This window comes from Poecilia mexicana, unplaced genomic scaffold (genome assembly GCF_051168715.1).
Source record: "Poecilia mexicana isolate PSO_F unplaced genomic scaffold, ASM5116871v1 scaffold_2, whole genome shotgun sequence".
NCBI lineage: Eukaryota > Metazoa > Chordata > Actinopteri > Cyprinodontiformes > Poeciliidae > Poecilia > Poecilia mexicana.
This window is the reverse complement of record NW_028263371.1, coordinates 14,968,231-14,988,654: the sequence shown is the minus strand read 5'-3', so window position 1 is coordinate 14,988,654 and position 20,424 is coordinate 14,968,231. Positions and strand designations below refer to the sequence as shown.

Here is a 20,424-nt window from a genome sequence, read left to right as displayed (position 1 = left end):
ATGGTTTAGTTGCACTGAAGTAGTTTAGCTATTTTTCCTAGATGACATGTCACTCTAACTCTCCAAATGCAGTAGTCGACCATTTGTTGTTTATTTTGCTCAGACACTAAGAAGAAACAAGGCTGTACTGAAGCTAATTACTGGGATCATTTCAGAGTAAACACCTGCTCAAATTTTAATGGTCTGACTGTTTACCGCCTGCTTGGTTCGGTTAAGGAAGATAAATCTGCCCTGTTGTTCACCTGTTTATTTTCTGAAATCACTTTTCCTGCAGTTTATCATTTCATATGCATAACACCAGTAACTGTGAAGTATTTGGCTTCAATGTATAATATACTTCTGAGTGTACTTTGAGACTCTTACCACAAGGGGGCAGCACACAAGAGATTATCAGCTGCATCTCTTACTTTTCTTTTGCTTTTATTGTGTATTATTCAAGTGTAATTTCCATTTCTCCAGGAATCCAAGCATCCTCTATACACAGACTTAAACAGCATCAATGCCTCTTTAAAATGAGGGTTTGTAACATACCTTTTATTATATTATCATGCCCATCAAAAACAGGAATGCGAGGAGAGCAACAACATTCAGACATGGTAGATTTGGCCGTCACCTCAGATAAACCTTCATATTAAATATAACTATAGAGATTACACGAAGCAGCAAAAAGAGAAAGCCTCTTAACCTCTAATGACAGAAAAATCATATTTAAATAACCCATTTAATTTCTTTAGAAGTCAGAAAAAACAATTCTCTTCAAAATCATGCCGGTACTGACAGTATAACCCAGAACAAAACTCAAGAAAATCTCCGTTTTGCAGTTCCTATAATTCTCCCCAGATTAGTTGACAGTGAGTCTAATCTAAGTCCAGCTTAGTAAAAACAGAAACACTGGAAGCAAAGGGGGAACTAAACGCCTCGTTGCATAAACCAAGTCTGATTGACCCACATCCTGAAGTCAGGACGTGTGAGAACCAGATGATTGACAAATCAAACAACCGCAAAAACTTTCATTCATCTCTGAGTCAAATATCAAGATGATCCTCTTTAAATCTGACCATAAACATTTATCAGTTTCAACTACAGAGAGTTTCCTGTAACCTGGATTATCGTTCAATCAGTTCAGGAAACACACATCCACATACGGACCTCTTTAGCCTGGAACACGGCGTCATTCATACGACCCAAAGGCATTTTTACATATCAGTAATAGTCACTGGGAATGTTCAGGTTTTTTCTCCTCAGTCTGTTCAGAGTGGAGATTTTTATCTGGTTGAAAATCTGGAGAGCAAGCAGAGAAATTTGACTAATGTAGAAATGTCTTATTTCCTGGTAAGTAAGCTAATAATGAGGCGCTGTGTTGCGCTTTAACTGTTAGCTTGTTTTAAACGGAATGAGATCACTGCCCAGTGATATTAGTGTAACTTACACTAATATCACTGAGAAGAAGAATGCACCTCTCCTGAGTTACACCTCGGGACAGGTGCATTCTTCCTGAGCTGCTTCTTCTGTTTTCGGATTCCAGCCTGCTAGCTTTCTGCTCAGACGCCCGTCTCTAGTCCCAGTTGGACACCAGGTCTCCTTCGCTCGTCCTCACCGCACCAGCTGATTCATCAGAGCCTCCGTGGCGGCGAGGAAACAAGCTTCGAACTCCTGGTCTGAGAACCGACCCACAGATTCCCGCGCTGCGCGTTTTATCTCCAGCCTAGCCGAAGGCGTCAGCGCCAGGATGATTTCCATGGCCGCGGCGTAGCTGTCCTCGCTGTCCGCCAGGAAGCCCGTCTGCCTGCCCTCGTGCGGCACCACGATGTCCAGCTTCGGGCCGCCTGACTTGTGGGCGAGGACGATGGTTCCCGCGGCCATGCACTCCACCACTCCTGGAACGACAGAGACAGGATGGACGTCTAAACCATAAAACCCGACGTACCCTTCAAAATAATAGCATGAAATTATTTAAAGAGAAATCAGGGTTTCTGCAGGTTTCACCAACTCAAATGTAAGACTTTTTAAGACCATCACGAATGGAATTTAAGACCTTTATCGCCACAGGAATGTGCAAACATCGTCCAGCCAAACAGGGATAAACTTGCACTAACCCAGGATGGATGCAATCAAGTTAGCTTGCTAGCAAGTGTATATTAGCAGCTAGTTAGTGGGGTTAGCACAATAAAGATGTCTGCTTTTGCCTGACAGAAAAGTCCTGCAAATACACAGAATATACAAGATTAACTCGTTCAGCCAAGACAAAATTCAAGACTTGTGATTAATTATTTAAGGCCAACTTACTTTTTAAAGGAATTTCAAGGCCTTAATTTTAGGTACATGAATTTAAGAGTTTTTAAGGATGACAACCTGAGAAACATGCAACTCATGTACACTGAAAACAAATATGACGTAGGTAGTTATTATCCAAGTGAGGTAATCTAGATTTCTTCTGCTTTTGATGCATTTTGCTTAGAATCTTTACTTCCTCACTATTACTTCAGAATAAAATGCTGACATGGAGAAACTATAAAAATTCAGATAAAACAGCTTCCTGTGTTTCTTTTTTTACCTTATGCAAGTCAAATCAGATTAAATAACCTTAAATAATCTGAAAAGATTAATCAAATTGTGATAAATTGATTATTGAAATAATTGTCAAATACTTTAATCTCAGTCTGAGAATACAGACTCAAAGAGAAGAACTAATTCCTGGAAATCTCTTATTTAGACATTTTTGCTACCAATTGGTTCATGTAAACGATAATCACCAGATCGTCCCTCCACCAACCTCTCCGGTCTTTAGACGTGTATCAAATACTTATTTCCCCCCATGGTAACAGAGACATGGCCGTTTCTCGTGTTCTCACCGATGCCGAAGTGTTCGTTCCACATGGTGTGCAGGCCGATGGTGGCGCTCACCAGCTCCCTCTTCAGCTCGTCGAAGGGAACGTTGAGCTTGAAGTCGACGCGGTCGGAGACGCCGAGCTCCTGACAGAGGCCCCGCAGCATCAGCACCCGGTCCTCGTCTTCCTGGTTCCTGCAGCCGCCAATCAGCACCAGCCGCAGCGCCTCCCGGCCCCCGGGCCCGTCCCCCTTCCTGTCCAGCAGCTTGGCAAACGCTCTGATTTGCAGCAGGTGGTCCTTCTCCGGCCTGAACTGACCCACGGACACAATCGACTGGCACTTCGTGTCTCCTCCCGCTCTTCCTCTCCCGTCCTCTTCGCCCCCCAGCTCCTCCCAGTCCTCCTCCAGCTCGTCTTCGTCCTCCTCCCCCTCCAGCGGGACGTCCAGGAAGGCCCTGACGTCGCACGGCGGGTACACCACGCTGGTGCGGCCAGGGCAGCGCCACAGGGCCAGGATGTGCCCCAGCGTCCAGGTGGAGTTCACCATGACGACGTCGCTGCAGGAGCCGGCCAGGCCGTAGAGCAGAGCGAAGAGGCAGTAGTACAGCACCTTCACGGCGCTCAGGACCGGGTTTCTGGAGATGAAGTCCGCGTTGTTGAACCTGAAGTTAAAGGTTTGGGGGAAAATATGTTAAAGTTTCTGCTAAGAATCAGAGAACACTTCGTTAAAGGGGCAGTATGCTGTATTTTCCAGCCACATGGAATCATTTTATGGCGCAATCAAGTAACTATGTTACCTTCCTGTATATAAAATATGACTTAAAAGAAATTTGGCTGTAATTTAAGGCCTCTGTCTCTTTAAGAAGCTCCAGCTCTTTCTAAACTGACAGAGCTAAAAACAAGAGCATGATTTCTTTTTTTGTCTTAAAAGAAACTTGAAATTTAAAATTTAAAAAATGGTAAATTTAAAAAAAAACTGACAGCATAATCGGAAATGTTACTTTTGACATTTCTGCACTACTTCTTCCATGAGAGCATTGATAAATATCAATACATTTGAAAATATGACTAAATACAGTTACTGTGTGCAGCTTGTTGATATTAACCATTTAACACTGTTTCAAATTAATGTTTTTCAAGAACAATGTGTGGTTTTATGACTGATGTGTCATTCATTCACACCCATAGTTTTCTTGAAAATAAGCAATAAATAGTTTTTAGGAGGAGTTTTGTTACGAAGGCGGAGCTGCATCCACCCGTGGCAGCTGAATGGTTGCTACGGGAGGCTAAAGGATTTCCCAAACATTCATGAAGGAATCAAAGTGACACTCCAGGTGTGTTTTTGATGAGGGAAGAACATCAAAACTTGATGTAAAGCTGAACGGTGATCTTTACCTGGGGTTCCTCTCTCTGACCACAGTCAACATGTCCGTGCTCACGGTGGGATAGTGGACGTAGCTCGCCACCTTGCAGCCTCCCAAGTAGCGGAAGATTGGAAGCGTGAAGGCGTAGCCCATGGAGTCGACGTACAGGTCAGGAACAAAAGCTGTGAGAGCTTCCCACCCTAAAACACACACACACACACACACACTCCTCTGTTAGCTGCTTTATCTTACCAAGAAGAAGAAAACCCCCCCAAAGATCCAGAAAGGCCTACGCTTGTAGAAGCACAGGTTACTAGTCGACTGACCTAAAACTGAGCCGTGGATCTTTTTACTTTTTCTAAACTCAACACTCAGCGCGTTTCATGTTCATGTCTTACCGAGGAACATGGAGCCCAGGCTCTGTCCCAGCAGGGTGAAGTGAGGGTACGAAGCAGCCTCCACCAGGCCGCGGTGACGCAGGAAGATGAAGGTGACGGGTCGGGGTAGAGTTATGTTGAAACGCTGCCGCGCCCCCTCCAGGACCTGCTCACCAGTCACTCCCTTATCCCCCGTGTACACCACAAAGGAGACATTGGGGTATCTGGAATAATGGGGAGGCAATGGTTGCCATAAGTTCTCCATTTTTAGATTTTCAAATATTTAAAAAAAAAGGGAGATGAAGGAAGACAGCAGACGGGCCAGGAAGAAGGTTCTGGAGAAGTTTAAAGCAGAGTTATCTTAGAGATCTGTTCAATCCATCGTCTAAAAGAGTTAGGTATATGGCACAACCACAAACCTATGAAGCATCAGAATCAGTTACCAGGGCAACTGTCAGGCAAGCTCTCCATTCACTGACTTTAATGGAAGAAAACCTTTGAGGAAAAACAGCCATCAGCAAACGCCTGAAGGAAAGCGCTCTGATAAAAATGAGATCATAACGAAATGTTTTGACTCCATGGAGGTATGGGTGGGCATTTATCGTATCGTTTATCAATTATCGCAATAAATTTCTTAGAAGAATTTATTGATATGATAAATTCCAATTAATGGTGTTTAAAACTAAATAAAACTATCCATATTGTCGAGATAGTTAATTTTACTATATTTTCCACTGCTTGTTCAATGAGAGCATTAATACATAACGGTACATTTGGAAATATGATTAAATGCAGTTTAGTGATACAGATTTAATTTCTCACTAGTGTCCTAAAGAAACTTTACAAATGGGAATGTTTTCTAGTGCAGCATTTGTGTTTCTCTATAATATATATATTATATATAGATACCTAAAAAATAAGTAATCTCATCATTTTTATGGTACCATAAAATATCAGGATAAATTTTAAGTCTATGTGGACCAACCCTATATATGGAGGTTGAAAACTGGACATTACTGAGGTCTAAAATAGATTATTATACTCGAACAGGATTATGGGACGTGATCATGAGGTGCTGTGTCGCAGAGGGCCACGTCGACAGGCAGGTCACTGAGACCTGACGCTTGTTTGCTCTTATCTCCAGTTGTGTAAACAATTAAACCTTTGCTTTTTAAAGGTTTCTTAGTCATCTCGTGGCCTCTTATTGAACAACAAACGAAAAGGCACTAGAGAGAGGCGAGAGGGAAGACCGGGACTCGAACTCGGGACAACCGCATCGAGGACTGTAGCCTCTGAACACGGTGCCAGCTGAGCCACCTGAAACCTTTAATTCAGGTTCCTGTCAGTGACAGCACGGAGCAGATATTTAGAGAAAAGGGTGTGGCTGGGCTTTATTCCGGAGCGCTGGGTTACCGGTTCATGAGGGCCCTCAGGGAGCACCAGAGCACCCGCTCCCCGCCTCCTCCTGCGTTGCAGTACGGGTGGAAGAAAGCCACAGCCGGGCCGCCGTCCTGAGCGCGGCGGGTCTTGCGGCGACCCTGCAACCAGACGCGGAGCCCCAGCAGAGCCAGGACCAGCAGCAGGGTCAGGGCCAGGCTGAGGTAGACGCAGGGCATCACCAGGGACCACAGCAACCTGGGGCGGAGGGAGACGGAGAGCTGAGAGCAGGGCGGAAGGAGTTCACCTGAAACCTGTTCCAGTTTGACGTTAGCCTGCTACATGCTAGGCTAATCTTAGCACTGTCCCCTCAATTAAATTTTAAGCGGAACATTAATACATTTCTCTCCGACACTTTCTTTCTATATGATGGTATATGTTTGGTAAAAAAAAAACAGCATGTGTACCTCATCAAATCGCAGAAGCACAGAGAGAAGTGGTGGTGGTGATGTTCGTGTCCTGCCATTTTGTCAACACAGCTTCTGACGTCACGCCACAACCTGTCAGCTGACCCAGTCTCCGCTCTCTGATTGGTTCAGCGTTTTGTTTACCTGCACGTCATCAACATGTGATAGACTACTTCTGCCCTCCGAGGGAAGCAAGCTGTGGTTCACGGCTGTGTTCAACAGTTTTTATGTACGTCACCACATTCAATTAATTCAGAAGCAAAAGACTGAAAGAAAGAAAAACAAATCACACTTAACCGCTTTGAAAGTGTCGCAATCTAGAAATGATGTGACGAAAAAGGGAACCTCCATCCTTGGTGCATTTCTTAACGTGAACCCGTGGGTCATCCAGGAAGCGGCCTATCAGAGTGACATGAGCTTATGACGTCATTAAAACAGTCAGTTATATTCCAAAGAGTCATTAAATGTCGCTATTCATATCATCAAAGTGTCTTAAGAGTGGTTGTGGCTGGTGGCCAAGAAGGATCTCCAGTAGCAGTCAGTTTTGCAACCCATCTGAAGAGGCCTCTGACATTCATGCAGTCAGGAGATGTTGGAGTACGACCGTGTATTTGAAAAGTGAATGCAAATTAGCACTAATAACACCTGAAACTCCAAGGATTATATATTCATAAACTGAATGTTGTGCAACTGAACCATTGACAGTTTCATCAGCTAGAACTTTTTCCATCAATATTAAGGAATTATTAACTTAAAACAAGCTCCTATATTTTGCTGAAAAGTTACTTTTAAGTAATTTTTTTCTTATTTCACATGTACAACGACATAGGCCAAAATACTTGGTAAGATTTTGTATTTTTACAGTGAACATGGCAAATTTACTATCTTCTAGTTTTGTTTCAGTTTTACTCAGAGAATTAAACACCAGTGTACAATACAGAAACATAACACACTGCAATCATAAATAACTATTTGGCTTTTTTGACCTAAAAGAAAAAAAAAAAATCAATGGCAGTTTAACCTTTCTGTTCCCACGGTTACAATCATGTCATTATTCATCTATTCACCAGTAGATGACACAAACTCACACTTCCTTCCCTAGATCCGCCCAGTTGTGCGTAATTCATCTAAAGTTTCATCTAACCATTCTTTGTTTCTGTTTACCATTTTCTGTCCATCTTTTTTTATTATTATTTGTTTAATAATTAAAATGTAATTCACACTGTTGCTTTTTCAGATTTCTGCACAGATGCCATCCGTTTAGACGAGACAACATTTTATCTCCATGAAACTGAAATAAAATGTTTGGTGATGTTTCACCAGCCAGATGCCAAACCCACGTGGCAACAAGGAAATAAAATACTAGTATTTCTCAAAATAAATAAATAAATAAATAAATATTGTATGCAAATGCAGTATTGGAGGATGATTTCGCTCCATGTTTTTGAATAACTTATTCACATGTGATTTTAACTGCATTTCTTATTCAATGCAAACTCTGCAATTGAGACTTTAGCGAAATATCGACAAAGTTTTGTGCACATTTGTAATGGAAATAATGCAGAATGATTTATTCCAGGCATGCATATCTTGTATGACTTGAGGGTAATGAAAACCCAAAATTCACTAAGACAATCTATCAAAGCAACCTGGGCTTCATTACACCTGGTCCCCTCCACGCCGCACTGATGCAGCAAATCCTGCAAAAAGAAGCTCCAGCCTGGCACTGAGAGCAGAGAAATGTACAAACCTTTCAGAAGGCTGACATTTTTCCTCAAGACATCGGTTTTCATTGATCAAATGTGACGTTTTAGGTTTTTGAGACACTGAAAGTTTGGGATTTATTGACCTGTAAGCCATAATCATTAAAAATAATAATAAAAAAAGCTTGATCTATTTTACTCTGTGTGTTATGAATCTCTATAAAACAACCATTTCCCTTTCTGAAATGACAGGCAAGAAATATTCCACCTTCTACTCGGCCAGTCATGATGAATTCTGCTGGACAATAAATTGTAAGAGAAGTTATCGCAATAAACGATAATATTGTTTTTGAGACCATTTTCAAGTAATAAAAGGTAAAGGCATAATAATGCAAGAACACATTATCAAAGATCACAGAATGTTAAATTCTAATGAAAACTTAACACTGGAAAATATTGTAAATATCCCAAATAAAACAGGAACAACAAATTAAATGAATTATGGAGTCTCTGTAAACAAAACTGTCCTTCAAAAAATGAGACCAAAACACCAGACTGAAGACTTTTATCATCCAGTTTTTGGTAGAAAAAGAGAAAAAAGAAAAACGATAAATCGTGCAAATGAAAATAATCGAGTTCATTTTAATTTATCACGATTCTATGATTTATTGCGACAGGCCTACGCCGTTTTTTACACAACGTTCTACTTTTCAGACATGGACCAGCAGTGAGATGTTGTCACCAGAGCCCCACGAAACCGACTGCGGAGGTCACCTGAACTCGCAAGCCCGCGCGCATTGCCATATAAAGACAAAAGCTCTTTGATTCCTGTTTCTAAAGTGCCACATGTCACTTCCTTCCTCGTAGATTTGAATAGATGAGTCGAGGCCCCTTCAGACCGAGCCGATTCAGAGCGCTGCCTGTCGAGCGGTGAGCAGCAACAGCAGCCGGACGGACGGACAGAAAAAAAGCACCCGCTTCACCTTCCAACCCCCTCGCCTCGTCTCTCAGGTAAGGCGGCGGAGGTTGGATCAGGTTCGCCTCGCATCCGTTTGTGCGTCTGCTCAGGTATCAGGTGAATTTAGAGGAAGTAACTCCTCTGATGAAAAGGCAAACAAGGGGGAAACTAGAGTCTCTGTGACTTTCTGTAATCCTTACCCCGACTTTCTACACAATTAGTTATTTTTGCTTTAATATTTTTGAAGAAACTGCTCTCATGCACAACAAGATGCACTGGAAAACTGCTCAGCGACTAAATCGTATTAAATGATTCAGCAGCTGCTCATGTACAAGTAAGAAGACGAGGGCAGATGGAGGTCTAAGACGAGAGGAAGGAGCAGCTTGAAGCGCTGCAGTTAGCAGGAAAGGAAGTTTGTGGTTAGCCTCACATCAACTGAAAAAATAAAGAAAAAACTTTCTGAGGCATTGTGGGCCTACAAGAAACCTCGGCATTTTATTTATGACTAATAAGCCTTTTTTCTTATAAGATGACCTGACCCAGGGATGCGTAAACACGTGTGTGACACGGGTCTGCGAGCTGCTCTGCTGTAATCCATGCAGTTTTCTGCACACTGAACCTCTGCTGATGGCTAACATGCAGATTCAAATATTTATTTTTTTCTGCAAAAAACGGTGCAAAAAAGGGTGAAGATGGAAGTCATTTTCCCCTTTCTTGCATTTTCACTGACATGTTAAGATGGCAGACAGGAAGCAGGTTAAAGAAATAAAAAAGTGCAAAGTGTTAGCTGCGGTCTGAGGCAGGAGAGGCGTCACGTAGACACAAAACAGACTCTGAAAAGTCACATTTGTTTGAAATAAATAAAATAAAAATTCACCTAAAACTCAAGAGACATCTCATTTGAGACTTATGTTTTCTTCTTCTGTGGTACATCAGTGGAGTTTACAAATGTTAGCTCCCCCTGCTGCCTGCTCCTTTAAAAAAACAAAACCAATAATTGAAAAATTATTTAAAAGCACAATCGTCTCAATCGAAGAGGTCGTCCAAACAATGTGGGTGTTATTTTATTGTAATGTTGATCTAAAGGAGTGTTATTAGTCACTTTTTATTCAGTTTCACGGAAAAACGTTTGTGTCTTGAGTCAAATATTCTTGGAGACGAGGACCAACGTCAAAATAAGTAAATGCCTGATTTGAAGTAACATCTACCTCCTGTGAACATGCAAACTAACTGTATAGATCCAAAATCTGAGCTCCTGCAACCTGTTAGTGTTTTAGCATCAAACTGTTATTAAATATAGAAAATTCAAAACACGGGACACGCCTCCTGAGATAAACTTTAACCTTTTACGTTTCTGACTTCATGAAAAACTGTCTTCAGCAGAAATAGCCAAACAAACTTCTGATTATAACATAACATGCTCATGTTTGGGGTTTTGCATGCAGAGAGAGGAGATGCAGCAGGAATATGTTTTTTAACATAAAGGTGAGAACATAAAAAAACAAAAGGTGTGAATTTCCTGCAGAATGGCAGAGAAGCTCTGCAGAATAACTACGATTCTTAGCAACACAGGAAGGAAGTTTTAAGAAGCAATGTGAGCAGATGCTTTTAAGAGCTGATAGAAATCTGTACAGGCTGCGCTGCATGTAAAAACGGGAGATAAACGGCAGAGAAGCCATAATTGGTAACAAATCTCACACTTTAAATGTCAGGCAGTCGTCTACCGTTTTGGCAACACATTAAAAGTCAGTGAGAAAACGGCAGAAAAACTGGTCAGGTTTGCAGTTCGGCAGAGTCAAGTTTCATTTCTGCTTCCAATCTGCTGTCCACTGCAAGAAACAACTTCCCCGTTTTCACTGACTCGACATCTCATTTTATATCATTTACTTTTCTTTTACTTAAACATCTACCTGTGCACAAACTCAGACTGCACCGGAAAGCACGTGACTAAAAAGCAACTGGACTTCACCATATTTGTAATCCTATAATGACTAGTTCTCTTTGTTTTGTCATTTTAGCATCTTGCTAACTCATGTTATACACTATAATGTCTCTTACAATACAATAAAGTCAACAGCAGCTTCTCTGACAGCGATGTTTTAACAGGATATCGTTTCAACAGATAGAAGCACTTCCTCTTACTGATCTAAAATCAGTTCTGTTTGTGTGAACCATCCAAGCCGTCATCGGTCCAAAGGAAAGCTCAGCAGCTCTCTGGGTTTCAATAAACTGCTGAAGAGAATAAGACCCGGTTCTCTGCCTGAAACTTGTTGTCTTGACAAACAGGTTTCTGTCCTCAGTGGGCGTCGATAGTCTGAATAAATGAGGCGTTCATGAACACAAACTCCAAACATTTAGGTCAGTCCGGTGACTGTGTGTGTAGCTAGTTTCAGTGCAACAGCAGTTCAGCTACGTCTCTAAAGAACGGCTTAACTGAGAATTAAAATATGAGCAACACCTTCAAGGGTGAAGTAATTTAATATTTCACCGTCTTTTTTTTTTTTAATTGTTTCATCATCAAGCTCGTCCTTCACTGCAGAGGAGCAGGAAGTTAAATCACTGACGCCTAACGAGCTCGAAGTTGATTCTTTTGTGGTTTAAAATGTCCTGCAAACTGCCAAAAAAGGATCTGCGAACACGCCGACGCGTTCGGGGTGAATCATCACACCCTAAAATAAAATGTCCTTCATGTCATATGATCATCGCTAAAGCAGATGAAATGTCACTGGGCTGACCTTTTCTGTTTTCTAGAGAAACAAAAATACCTTTATGAACTTTATGAATGGTTTCGTTTGAGTGAGAAATGTGGGTTTATCTGTTCCGTGGCGAAATAAATAGGAATTCGTCCTTCGCCACAATAAACAAAATGTTCATTTCCCTGTCTGATCTTTTAGCCACTCTTCTATGGCCTCAAGATGGCTTCTTTCTTGAATTAGCTAATAATCGTTAGCCAACTCACAGCTGGTGACTGAATAAAATCCTTACTGAAACTCAGACACGTTGATGTAGAAGATGAGTTCAACCAGAAAAAACTAATTAATGTCAGCTATTCCACTTCTCTGCAGCAACATGGTTTTGTTCCAGTGCCTGTTGCAGATCGAAGCTCGCAAACTCAGCATGCATGTCTTTCTTTCACTGGCCAGGACTGTAACATCTGCATCTTTGACCGGCTGAAAAGACGTCAGCACCATCTGCTGCCGTCAGGATTCAAACCTTCTTTTTGAAAGTCTGAAAGTCTTTTTGCTAACCTCAGGTTTTATTTGATTACAAAATATTAAAAATATATTCAGGTAAAAAATGAAGAAAGAAACAGAAAGACTTCCTGAAGTAGGAATTATTAGCTTATTATCTGCTAATGATTATTATCTGCTGGATAAAACTTTTTGTTTTTGCACTACTCATAGTTTTAATGTCATCAATAAATGCATAACTTATATTTCTTAGCTTGCTTCTTTAGTGTTTAGCTAACATGGCTAATCCCAGTTAGCTAATATGACGTAGCATTAGCTGCAACCGACTCTCTGGGTTCATCTGCTTCAGTTTGTGTTACCCTTTGACTTTCTTAAAAACAAAAGGCGTCGTTTCACTGTTTTTGCTTTAAGTTACAGCTAATTTATTTCATATTTACCTTTTAACAGGATTCTAAAAAAAAAAAAAATTTCTGAGTATCACAAAAAGCCAACACAAGTAGTGCGGGTGCTACTTGAACCATAGTTTAAGAAACACGGCTGTAAAACCCTGCAGTGACCAAGCAAATTATTATTCTGACAGTAAATTGTGAACGTTTTTGCTAAAACCTTTTTAGCAGTAATAGTTATGTGGTTTTTGAGTGCTCTTGTTTCTCACTGAAGACTGAAAGGTTGTGTTATTAAAAAACAAAAAACATCTCAATCCGCCACATAAATGAGGGTTCTTCTAAAGTGACCCGTTTAGGGGAAGATCACAGTTCGTCTGTCCAGTAGGAACTCATAGGTTACCATGCAGATCTTGCTGTCTGCACAGCAAGGAGATATAAAGAAGTGGTTGTTTTTCAGACAGGAAGTGCTGCAGCAGGGGGAAGTTTCAGAGTGGCAAAAGTGAGAACTATGAAGGCTTTACATCACATCACTAAATTAGAAGATCTGATCATATTGCTTCTGGCCTGAAAGACACCTCCGCCTTATGGAAACGTTTCGTCTCTTCTTGGGTCAGTTTTAGGGTCCAGTTGCCAACATGGCCGCCACAAAGATCTCTGCCGAGGAGCTGGAGGAACTCAAAGAAGCTTTCGCCAAAATTGGTAAGAGAATCGTCTTTGTTGTCATTTCCTCTTGTGTTTTTAATAGAGGAAGGATGAATGAGGAACTGCTGCTGGTTTTCTCAACAAGGCCCTCTGTCTGATTGTTCTAAACTTTAACTGCTTCGGTTTTAAGAACAGATCGTAGATTGTAAAATATACAAAACACCACACTTAGAGTCCTTCTCGTCTCTCCGTCAGACGTGGACGGCAACGGGTTCATCAGCAAAGATGAGCTCAACGAGTTGTTCAGGGCCGCCAACCTGGCTCTGCCCGGATACAAGATCCGGGAGATGGTCCAGGAGCTGACCAAAACCAGCGACAGACTCACCTTCGAGGAGTTCACCGAGGTCAGCTGGGTCAACGGAGACGTCGCTTCAGTCGACGAGTGTCCAGTCAGCTCATTTCTCCTGTTCTGTTCCCTTGGTCCAGATGGTGCACGGTCTGAAGAGCAGCGAGGTGGCCAAGACCTTCAGGAAAGCCATCAACAAGAAGGAAGGAATCTGTAACGTGGCAGGAACGTCGGAGCAGTCCGGCACGCAGCATTCATACTCAGGTGAAAACAGCTGAAGGCGGCTTAACTTGAAAATGGAGGTTCACCTTCTGCCTTGAAAATGCAAAATCAACAAGAAAACTGTTTTGCTTTTAACTCAGAATTTGAATACCATCAAGTTAATTGAACAACAAGAGACAATTTGTCTAAACGTTGTTCTTTAAGTTCTGATAGCTCATCAATATTCAATTGTGTTGTTTGTTTTAGTATAAAACCGTCATTGAAACCAAACAATTATTCTACAAGATGCAAAATTGTCCTCACCAAGCTGAACAAGCACCAGTTTGTGTTTTCACTCACACTATCAAGTTAAAATATTTTCAATTAAATTCTTGATTCAGTTTCCATGAACATATCTGACTGCATTTTATTAAACATCACATCAAAGCATTCAGTTTGAACAGGACTCAAACAATTTGAGAAAACATTGTCCTCAAACAATGCAAGCGGACGGTTTAAAATTAATATTTACCTTAAGAAACAGAAGGGCGTGTCGTCGCGTGGCGGGGTTCTTGGAGCGCGTGCCGCTACAGACCTGGACGCGGCACTGGTCATGTCTCCCCTCTTCCTGTCTTTAAAAAAGACAGGTAGTGCAGTTCACCGAGAAAATACGCAAGAGTCGAAGCGTCGCGTGGCGCTAGCGCAGTGCTTAGCGCGGGCTAAATTCCTGGACGTGGGTTATCCTGAATTTAACTTCCGGTCTCGGTTCCTTCGCCGGACGTCAGTTTCCCTCCTTCTCTCTGCCCCCTTCCTGTCGGATTACTGTCAGATACAGGCCACTAATGCCAGAAAAAAATTCAAACAAAAAAAGAGCATCTCACTCAGAGTGCAGCACAAGATACTAAAACCTGCCGCTAAATACCCTAAAAAGTAGTTCCCACTCCCACCTCCTCCTTTCATTTAAGTGCTAACTTAAAAACCCTCCCTTGCTTAATACTTAGAGAAATGACAAAATTACCAAAAAGTTAACAAAACTAGCTACTGTAAGTTATCTTTCACAAACTCACACATTTCAATTCAAAATCTAAAACTCACGATTTATTTGACTTACACAGCATAAGTTAGTCCACAACAGAATGCTGTTCTAATGTTTTACGGTGTACTCTAGGCACAGGTTCACACAGTGTACACTACAAACTACACCATGTTGTTGCACAACTAAAAACTATTAATTTTTTCTCCCACTCAATAAAAAAACTCAACTTGGATTTTCAAAGAGGAATGCAAAAGAGGTCGATTTATTTTCAGCGTTTTTACACATTCTACCAGGTCTGCATCAAATCAGACTCCAACAGATGATCAAATTGATTGAATTTTTTTTTTAAATTAATGCCTAGTTGAATGTGTGTGAATGTGTTGCTGAGTGTTTTGATACTGTGATGACCTGGGATCTGATGAGGTGTGATTTGTTTGGTCCACAGAGGAGGAGAAGGTGGCCTTTGTGAACTGGATCAACAAAGCTCTGGAGAAGGATCCGGACTGTAAGCACGTTATTCCGATGGATCCCGACAACAACGACCTGTTCACCGCCATGGGAGACGGAATCGTCCTCTGGTAACTTCCATACTTTCAATTGCCTTCACTTCTCTCAGGTTGTTGGGTCAGAAATGGGTTAAAAAGATGCGATCGCAACCGTGTTTATTGGCCTAAATCTGCTCCATCTCTCCTGTTAGCAAAATGATCAACCTGTCCGTCCCAGACACCATCGACGAGAGAACCATCAACAAGAAAAAGCTCACCCCATTCACCATCCAGGTGAGACACCTACAATTGCAAACTCTAACATTCCTGCAGGTCGTCTGCATGGCCGCTAAATAGGCTTGTTGCGCGTTTGGCTCTAACAGGAGAATCTGAACCTGGCTCTGAACTCTGCGTCAGCCATCGGTTGCCACGTGGTGAACATCGGGGCTGAGGACCTGAAGGAGGGCAGGCAGCACCTGGTCCTGGGTCTGCTGTGGCAGGTCATCAAGATCGGCCTGTTCGCCGACATCGAGATCAGCAGAAACGAAGGTGGGTGTTCGGATAAAGCCGAGATTTAAACTCATGAAATTTGTGACAGAAAAGCACCCAAACATACTGCAGACTTCTAAGTCTTCAGCATAGGAGACAGGAAAGTCTGAGGTATCATTGTAATGGTTTTACTGGTCTGTGCAGCACTGATCGCTCTGCTGCGGGATGGTGAGAGTCTGGAGGACCTCATGAAGCTTTCCCCAGAGGAGCTGCTGCTGCGTTGGGCCAACTACCACCTGGAGGAAGCCGGCTGTGGAAAGATCAACAACTTCAGCTCCGACATCAAGGTGACAACAAAAACATCTGCTCCAAGCACACATACACACATACACACTCGCTAGCAAAAGTGTTTATGAAATTTCTTCCATTTTGTTACCCCACAATCACAACTTCACTGGATTTTATGTGATAAATTGACACAAAGTAGTGCCTCTACCGTAAGTGGAAGGAAAATTACTCCTGTTCGGTATCAGTTATAAATGGGTCATACAAGCCGTCTGTTAAAAGCTAAATAAGCTAGCTTGAAGTTGTTGTTGAGCCTGGGTTAACTTCTTCAATCGGGTTTATTGCAGGACTCCAAGGCGTACTACAACATCCTGAACCAGGTGGCACCCAAAGGAGACGAGGATGGAGTTCCTCCCATCGCCATCGACATGTCAGGAATCAGGGTGAGATTTTATCAGCCAATCAGAATCGTTTGTTCCGGAGAGAAGTCCCGCCTTCCTGACGCCCCAGACTTTCATTCACGTCTCTGCAGGAGAAAGAGGACCTGAAGAGGGCTGAATGCATGCTGGACCAGGCCGACAAGCTTGGCTGCAGGCAGTTCGTCATGCCCGCCGACGTCGTCCGCGGCAACCCCAAGCTCAACTTGGCTTTTGTTGCCAATCTGTTCAATAAGTACCCAGCTCTGAAGAAGCCAGAGAACCAGGACATCGACTGGAGCTCCATCGAAGGTTCGTCTACATCTTCCAAAGACCCGGGTCTCCTCTGTCGTTTCTTACTGTGCAGGTTCGTTTTGGGGGAAGTTTGATCAGTTTTTGCCTGTAGGTGAAACTAGGGAGGAGCGAACCTTCAGGAACTGGATGAACTCTCTTGGTGTCAACCCTCGTGTCAACCATCTCTACGCGTAAGAAAGCTCTGTTAGGCATCCACCTGTAGCCTGCTGATAACCACAGAGACTAATGGACAATGTGTGTGTTTGTGTGTGTGTGTTACAGCGACATTGATGATGCCCTCGTCATCTTCCAGCTGTATGAGAAGATCAAAGTACCAGTAGACTGGGACAGAGTCAATAAGCCTCCCTACTCTAAACTGGGCAGCAACATGAAGAAGGTACAACAGGAAACTTCTGACTTGAAGACTTTCTCTCTGTCCTTGGACTTGAACTAACCATCTGCTGTTCTGGTTTCCAGCTGGAGAACTGTAACTATGCAGTGGAACTGGGCAAAAAGGAGGCCAAATTCTCTCTGGTTGGCATCGCGGGTCAGGACCTGAACGCAGGAAACCGAACCCTCACCCTCGCTCTGCTCTGGCAGCTCATGAGGAGGTAACCTCTCATTCCAGGTTTCTTCTAACACGTTCCTTTAGGGAAGATATTTTCCATCTGAGTGTCCAGATCCATGGGACTTATTGAAGACCAATGCCATATTGAGAAAATCCAACCTAAATATTAATAGCTTGATCTTCCTGAAGTAATTTTAGCTTTTATTGCTATTGCTTGAATATTCCATTACTCTTGGACGTTTCATGGAGATTTCTTTTAGCCTCAGGACACTTATCTTGGTACACGCAAGGTTCATCAAAACAGCACGCTGTATATGAAGTTTATGCCCAGGGCTGTAGGCTTGTCTGCCTTCCACAGGCCATGGGATCCTTATTATAATGGATGGTATAATAAACTCTATGAAACACCAGTAAATTCAGTGGGATTCTGCCAAAAACTGGTTTTACAACAGGATACAATGTGGAAGTCCATGGCAAGATAACTAGGAAAATGCTTCACCAGACAGGAAATCTGCCTTCTTCCAAGGCCAAATCAGTCCTAAAACTTAAAGAGAGGACCCAGGACTAGCTTATCTAGAGAGACCTTAAGAGCGTTGTAGGAGACCCATTGCTGTCCTGTTTTTAAAAAGAAGTGGAACAAACTATTGACAACATTGGTATCAATATTTGTGCCACCTGTGTTTTTGTTGCAACAATGATTTCTAATCCACAGAATGAGGGTTTGATTTGTGGGATCATCGGTACTGCAAGAAAATATGAATGTACCTGAAAGCTTTTTACACATCTTTAACTTGGGGTGCCATCTTTCCACTGGTTGTTGCATCACACCTTCATCCGTCTCTTCCTCAGGTACACCCTGAACATCCTGGAGGATCTGGGTGACGGACAGAAGGTTATAGATGACACCATCGTATCCTGGGTCAATGGAACACTCACAGAGGCTGGAAAAGGCACGATCTCAAGCTTCAAGGTAAATCACCCAAACAAGTCATCCTTTAGGTCAGGAATTCTGGGTAATATGATGCTGTACCATGAAGATCAAGTTTCCTTTTACGTATTATAATAGATGGTGGCGCTGTTCACCACATAAACGCTTTAGAGGTTGAACATTTCCATTGAACAACCTCAGATGATGCCTCTGTGTGTGTGCAGGACATGTCTATTAGCAGCAGTATGCCGGTTCTGGATCTGATCGACGCCATCCAGCCCGGATCGATCCGATACGACCTGCTGAAGACCGAAGACCTCACAGAGGAGGAGAAACTCAACAACGCAAAGTATGAACACGAGTTTCGCACTTAAGATATTTGAGCAGATTTAGATCAGGAAACAGCTCCAGAAGACTCAAGAGTCGGGTCTAGATTGGTTCCTGTGTTTCACCTAACCTGAGCTGTAACACTGTGTCATCAGGTACGCCATCTCCATGGCCAGGAAGATCGGCGCCCGGGTGTACGCGCTGCCCGAGGACCTGGTGGAGGTCAAACCTAAGATGGTGATGACGGTGTTCGCCTGCCTGATGGCACGTGGCATGAGGAGAGCCTAAAGACACCGGACGAAGCCTTTGCCGTTTGCCTGGTGAACCTGAGAGCGAAGGGGAGGAGCAGCACTCATCTTTTCTTCTTTAAGCAAGGAGGTTGTGAAACTTTACAAAACCAGTTTGTTACACCATTTTAAACTCGGACAATATCTTAAAAACATAAAGCACCTGTACAGTACAAACAGTTAAACAATAATCCAACCCGTCCCAGTGACTGATCAGCTAATCCCCAACATAAATTAGAGGCTTCATATTAAAACACAGTATTATTTATTTGTGTTTGGGTCCAGTTGATCTGAATTGTCAGCTTTAGATGCCATGTCATGAAGAATTTCTGCTTCCATTTCATCCCACTAAATCTAATTTCTAGTAACAAAGCCATAATGCTCTGTAAATGTGAATGGATTAGCCTTCTGTTCATTCCAAGTCTACAATAAATAAAGAGATTGTTTTTATTATAACGTTGGTGGCGTTTCATTGACTTATCCTGACGTAAAGAACTGAAACCTCACAGGGTTCTGGTCCAACATGGTCCAGGTCATTCCAGGAAAGTTAATTGTTACTATGGTTACGTGTTAATGGACAGAATATTAACCAGATACTGAGAAAAACAAAACGTTTAAAAAGATATGCATGGAGTAAATTCTCACCTAGAAAAAGTTGAGTTTGAGTGAAAGAATGAAAACAATCGAGACAAACTAGCTGGATTAGCTCCGTGTTTGCTAGCTAGCACAGCTGCTACACCACATTCTGCTAAATAACTAAGACAAAAGATTACATCATCTTTACTGTACCTCTGTTTCTGTCATCTTTTTATTCCTTGAGCACCAGGCAATTTGAGCCGTTTTGTACATTTTTGTAACTTACAAAACTCACCTCACTCAGCAGAGCGAGCAACGGAGCAATGTGTGGTAAACAGGAGCAAACAGCTGAGCAAAGTGTCATTTTTAACCCTTGTATGTAGAAATGGGGTCCAATCGACCCCACACACGTAAAACCTGCATCATTGCCTCAGTCCTCACACGCACAAGGGTTAAATATAGACTTTAATATTTTTTGCCATTCCGCTAAATTAGTGTATTTTTTTTTATATTAGAAAATTATTTTTAGAACCTATTAGTTTTTTTCATGGCGCCCTTTAAGACTCCTGCCAACCTTAGCAAGTGAAGTATAGTGAAGACTGGCGCTAAGGTGATAGTCTTTCAGAAAACCTTTGGAAGGTCCAAAGTCAATGAAAGAAAGGACTACATCGGGCTTCAGTGTCTCCCTGCTTCACTAAATCTGATTTAAATAATTAAATTACTTCCTCAGGATGTCATCAAGCTCTGCCTTGAGCTGCACCAACCTGGTGACCAATAATATTTCACTCAGCTACACAAATCCATTTTTAACTTCTCTAACGTAAAAGTTCATGGTTGATATTTTCATCACATTAAATGGCTGCTTCTTCCTATCCAAGTTAGTGAACTTACAA

General features: G+C 42.2%; 2 protein-coding genes across 3 annotated transcripts; one reads left to right on the top strand and one right to left on the bottom strand.

Annotated features, from left to right (window-relative positions):
- Positions 1–403: 403 nt before the first annotated feature.
- LOC106927247 (GDP-Man:Man(3)GlcNAc(2)-PP-Dol alpha-1,2-mannosyltransferase-like) lies at positions 404–6,530 on the bottom strand. Of its 2 annotated transcripts, XM_088011700.1 has the most exons (7): positions 6,414–6,516; positions 5,983–6,204; positions 4,591–4,793; positions 4,224–4,392; positions 2,853–3,490; positions 1,598–1,877; positions 404–1,281 (listed from the first exon to the last, which is right to left on the bottom strand). In XM_088011700.1, exons 1-7 carry the CDS (start codon positions 6,470–6,472, stop codon positions 1,266–1,268), a joined length of 1,587 nt encoding a protein of 528 aa, XP_087867826.1. In that variant the 5' UTR covers positions 6,473–6,516; the 3' UTR covers positions 404–1,265. The 2 variants fall into 2 exon arrangements, with proteins under 2 accessions (XP_087867826.1, XP_014858178.2); XM_015002692.2 differs by having other exon boundaries at positions 404–1,877; positions 6,414–6,530.
- Positions 6,531–8,967: 2,437 nt separating this feature from the next.
- On the top strand, positions 8,968–19,411 carry lcp1 (lymphocyte cytosolic protein 1 (L-plastin)). The gene is made up of 16 exons (XM_015002697.2): positions 8,968–9,127; positions 13,266–13,350; positions 13,549–13,697; positions 13,780–13,903; positions 15,322–15,454; positions 15,574–15,655; positions 15,745–15,910; positions 16,055–16,197; positions 16,483–16,578; positions 16,668–16,863; positions 16,958–17,036; positions 17,128–17,242; positions 17,323–17,456; positions 18,263–18,383; positions 18,566–18,690; positions 18,824–19,411. The coding sequence occupies exons 2-16, from the start codon at positions 13,287–13,289 to the stop codon at positions 18,954–18,956; spliced, it is 1,860 nt and encodes a 619-aa protein (XP_014858183.1). The 5' UTR covers positions 8,968–9,127; positions 13,266–13,286; the 3' UTR covers positions 18,957–19,411.
- The last annotated feature ends 1,013 nt before the right edge of the window (positions 19,412–20,424 follow it).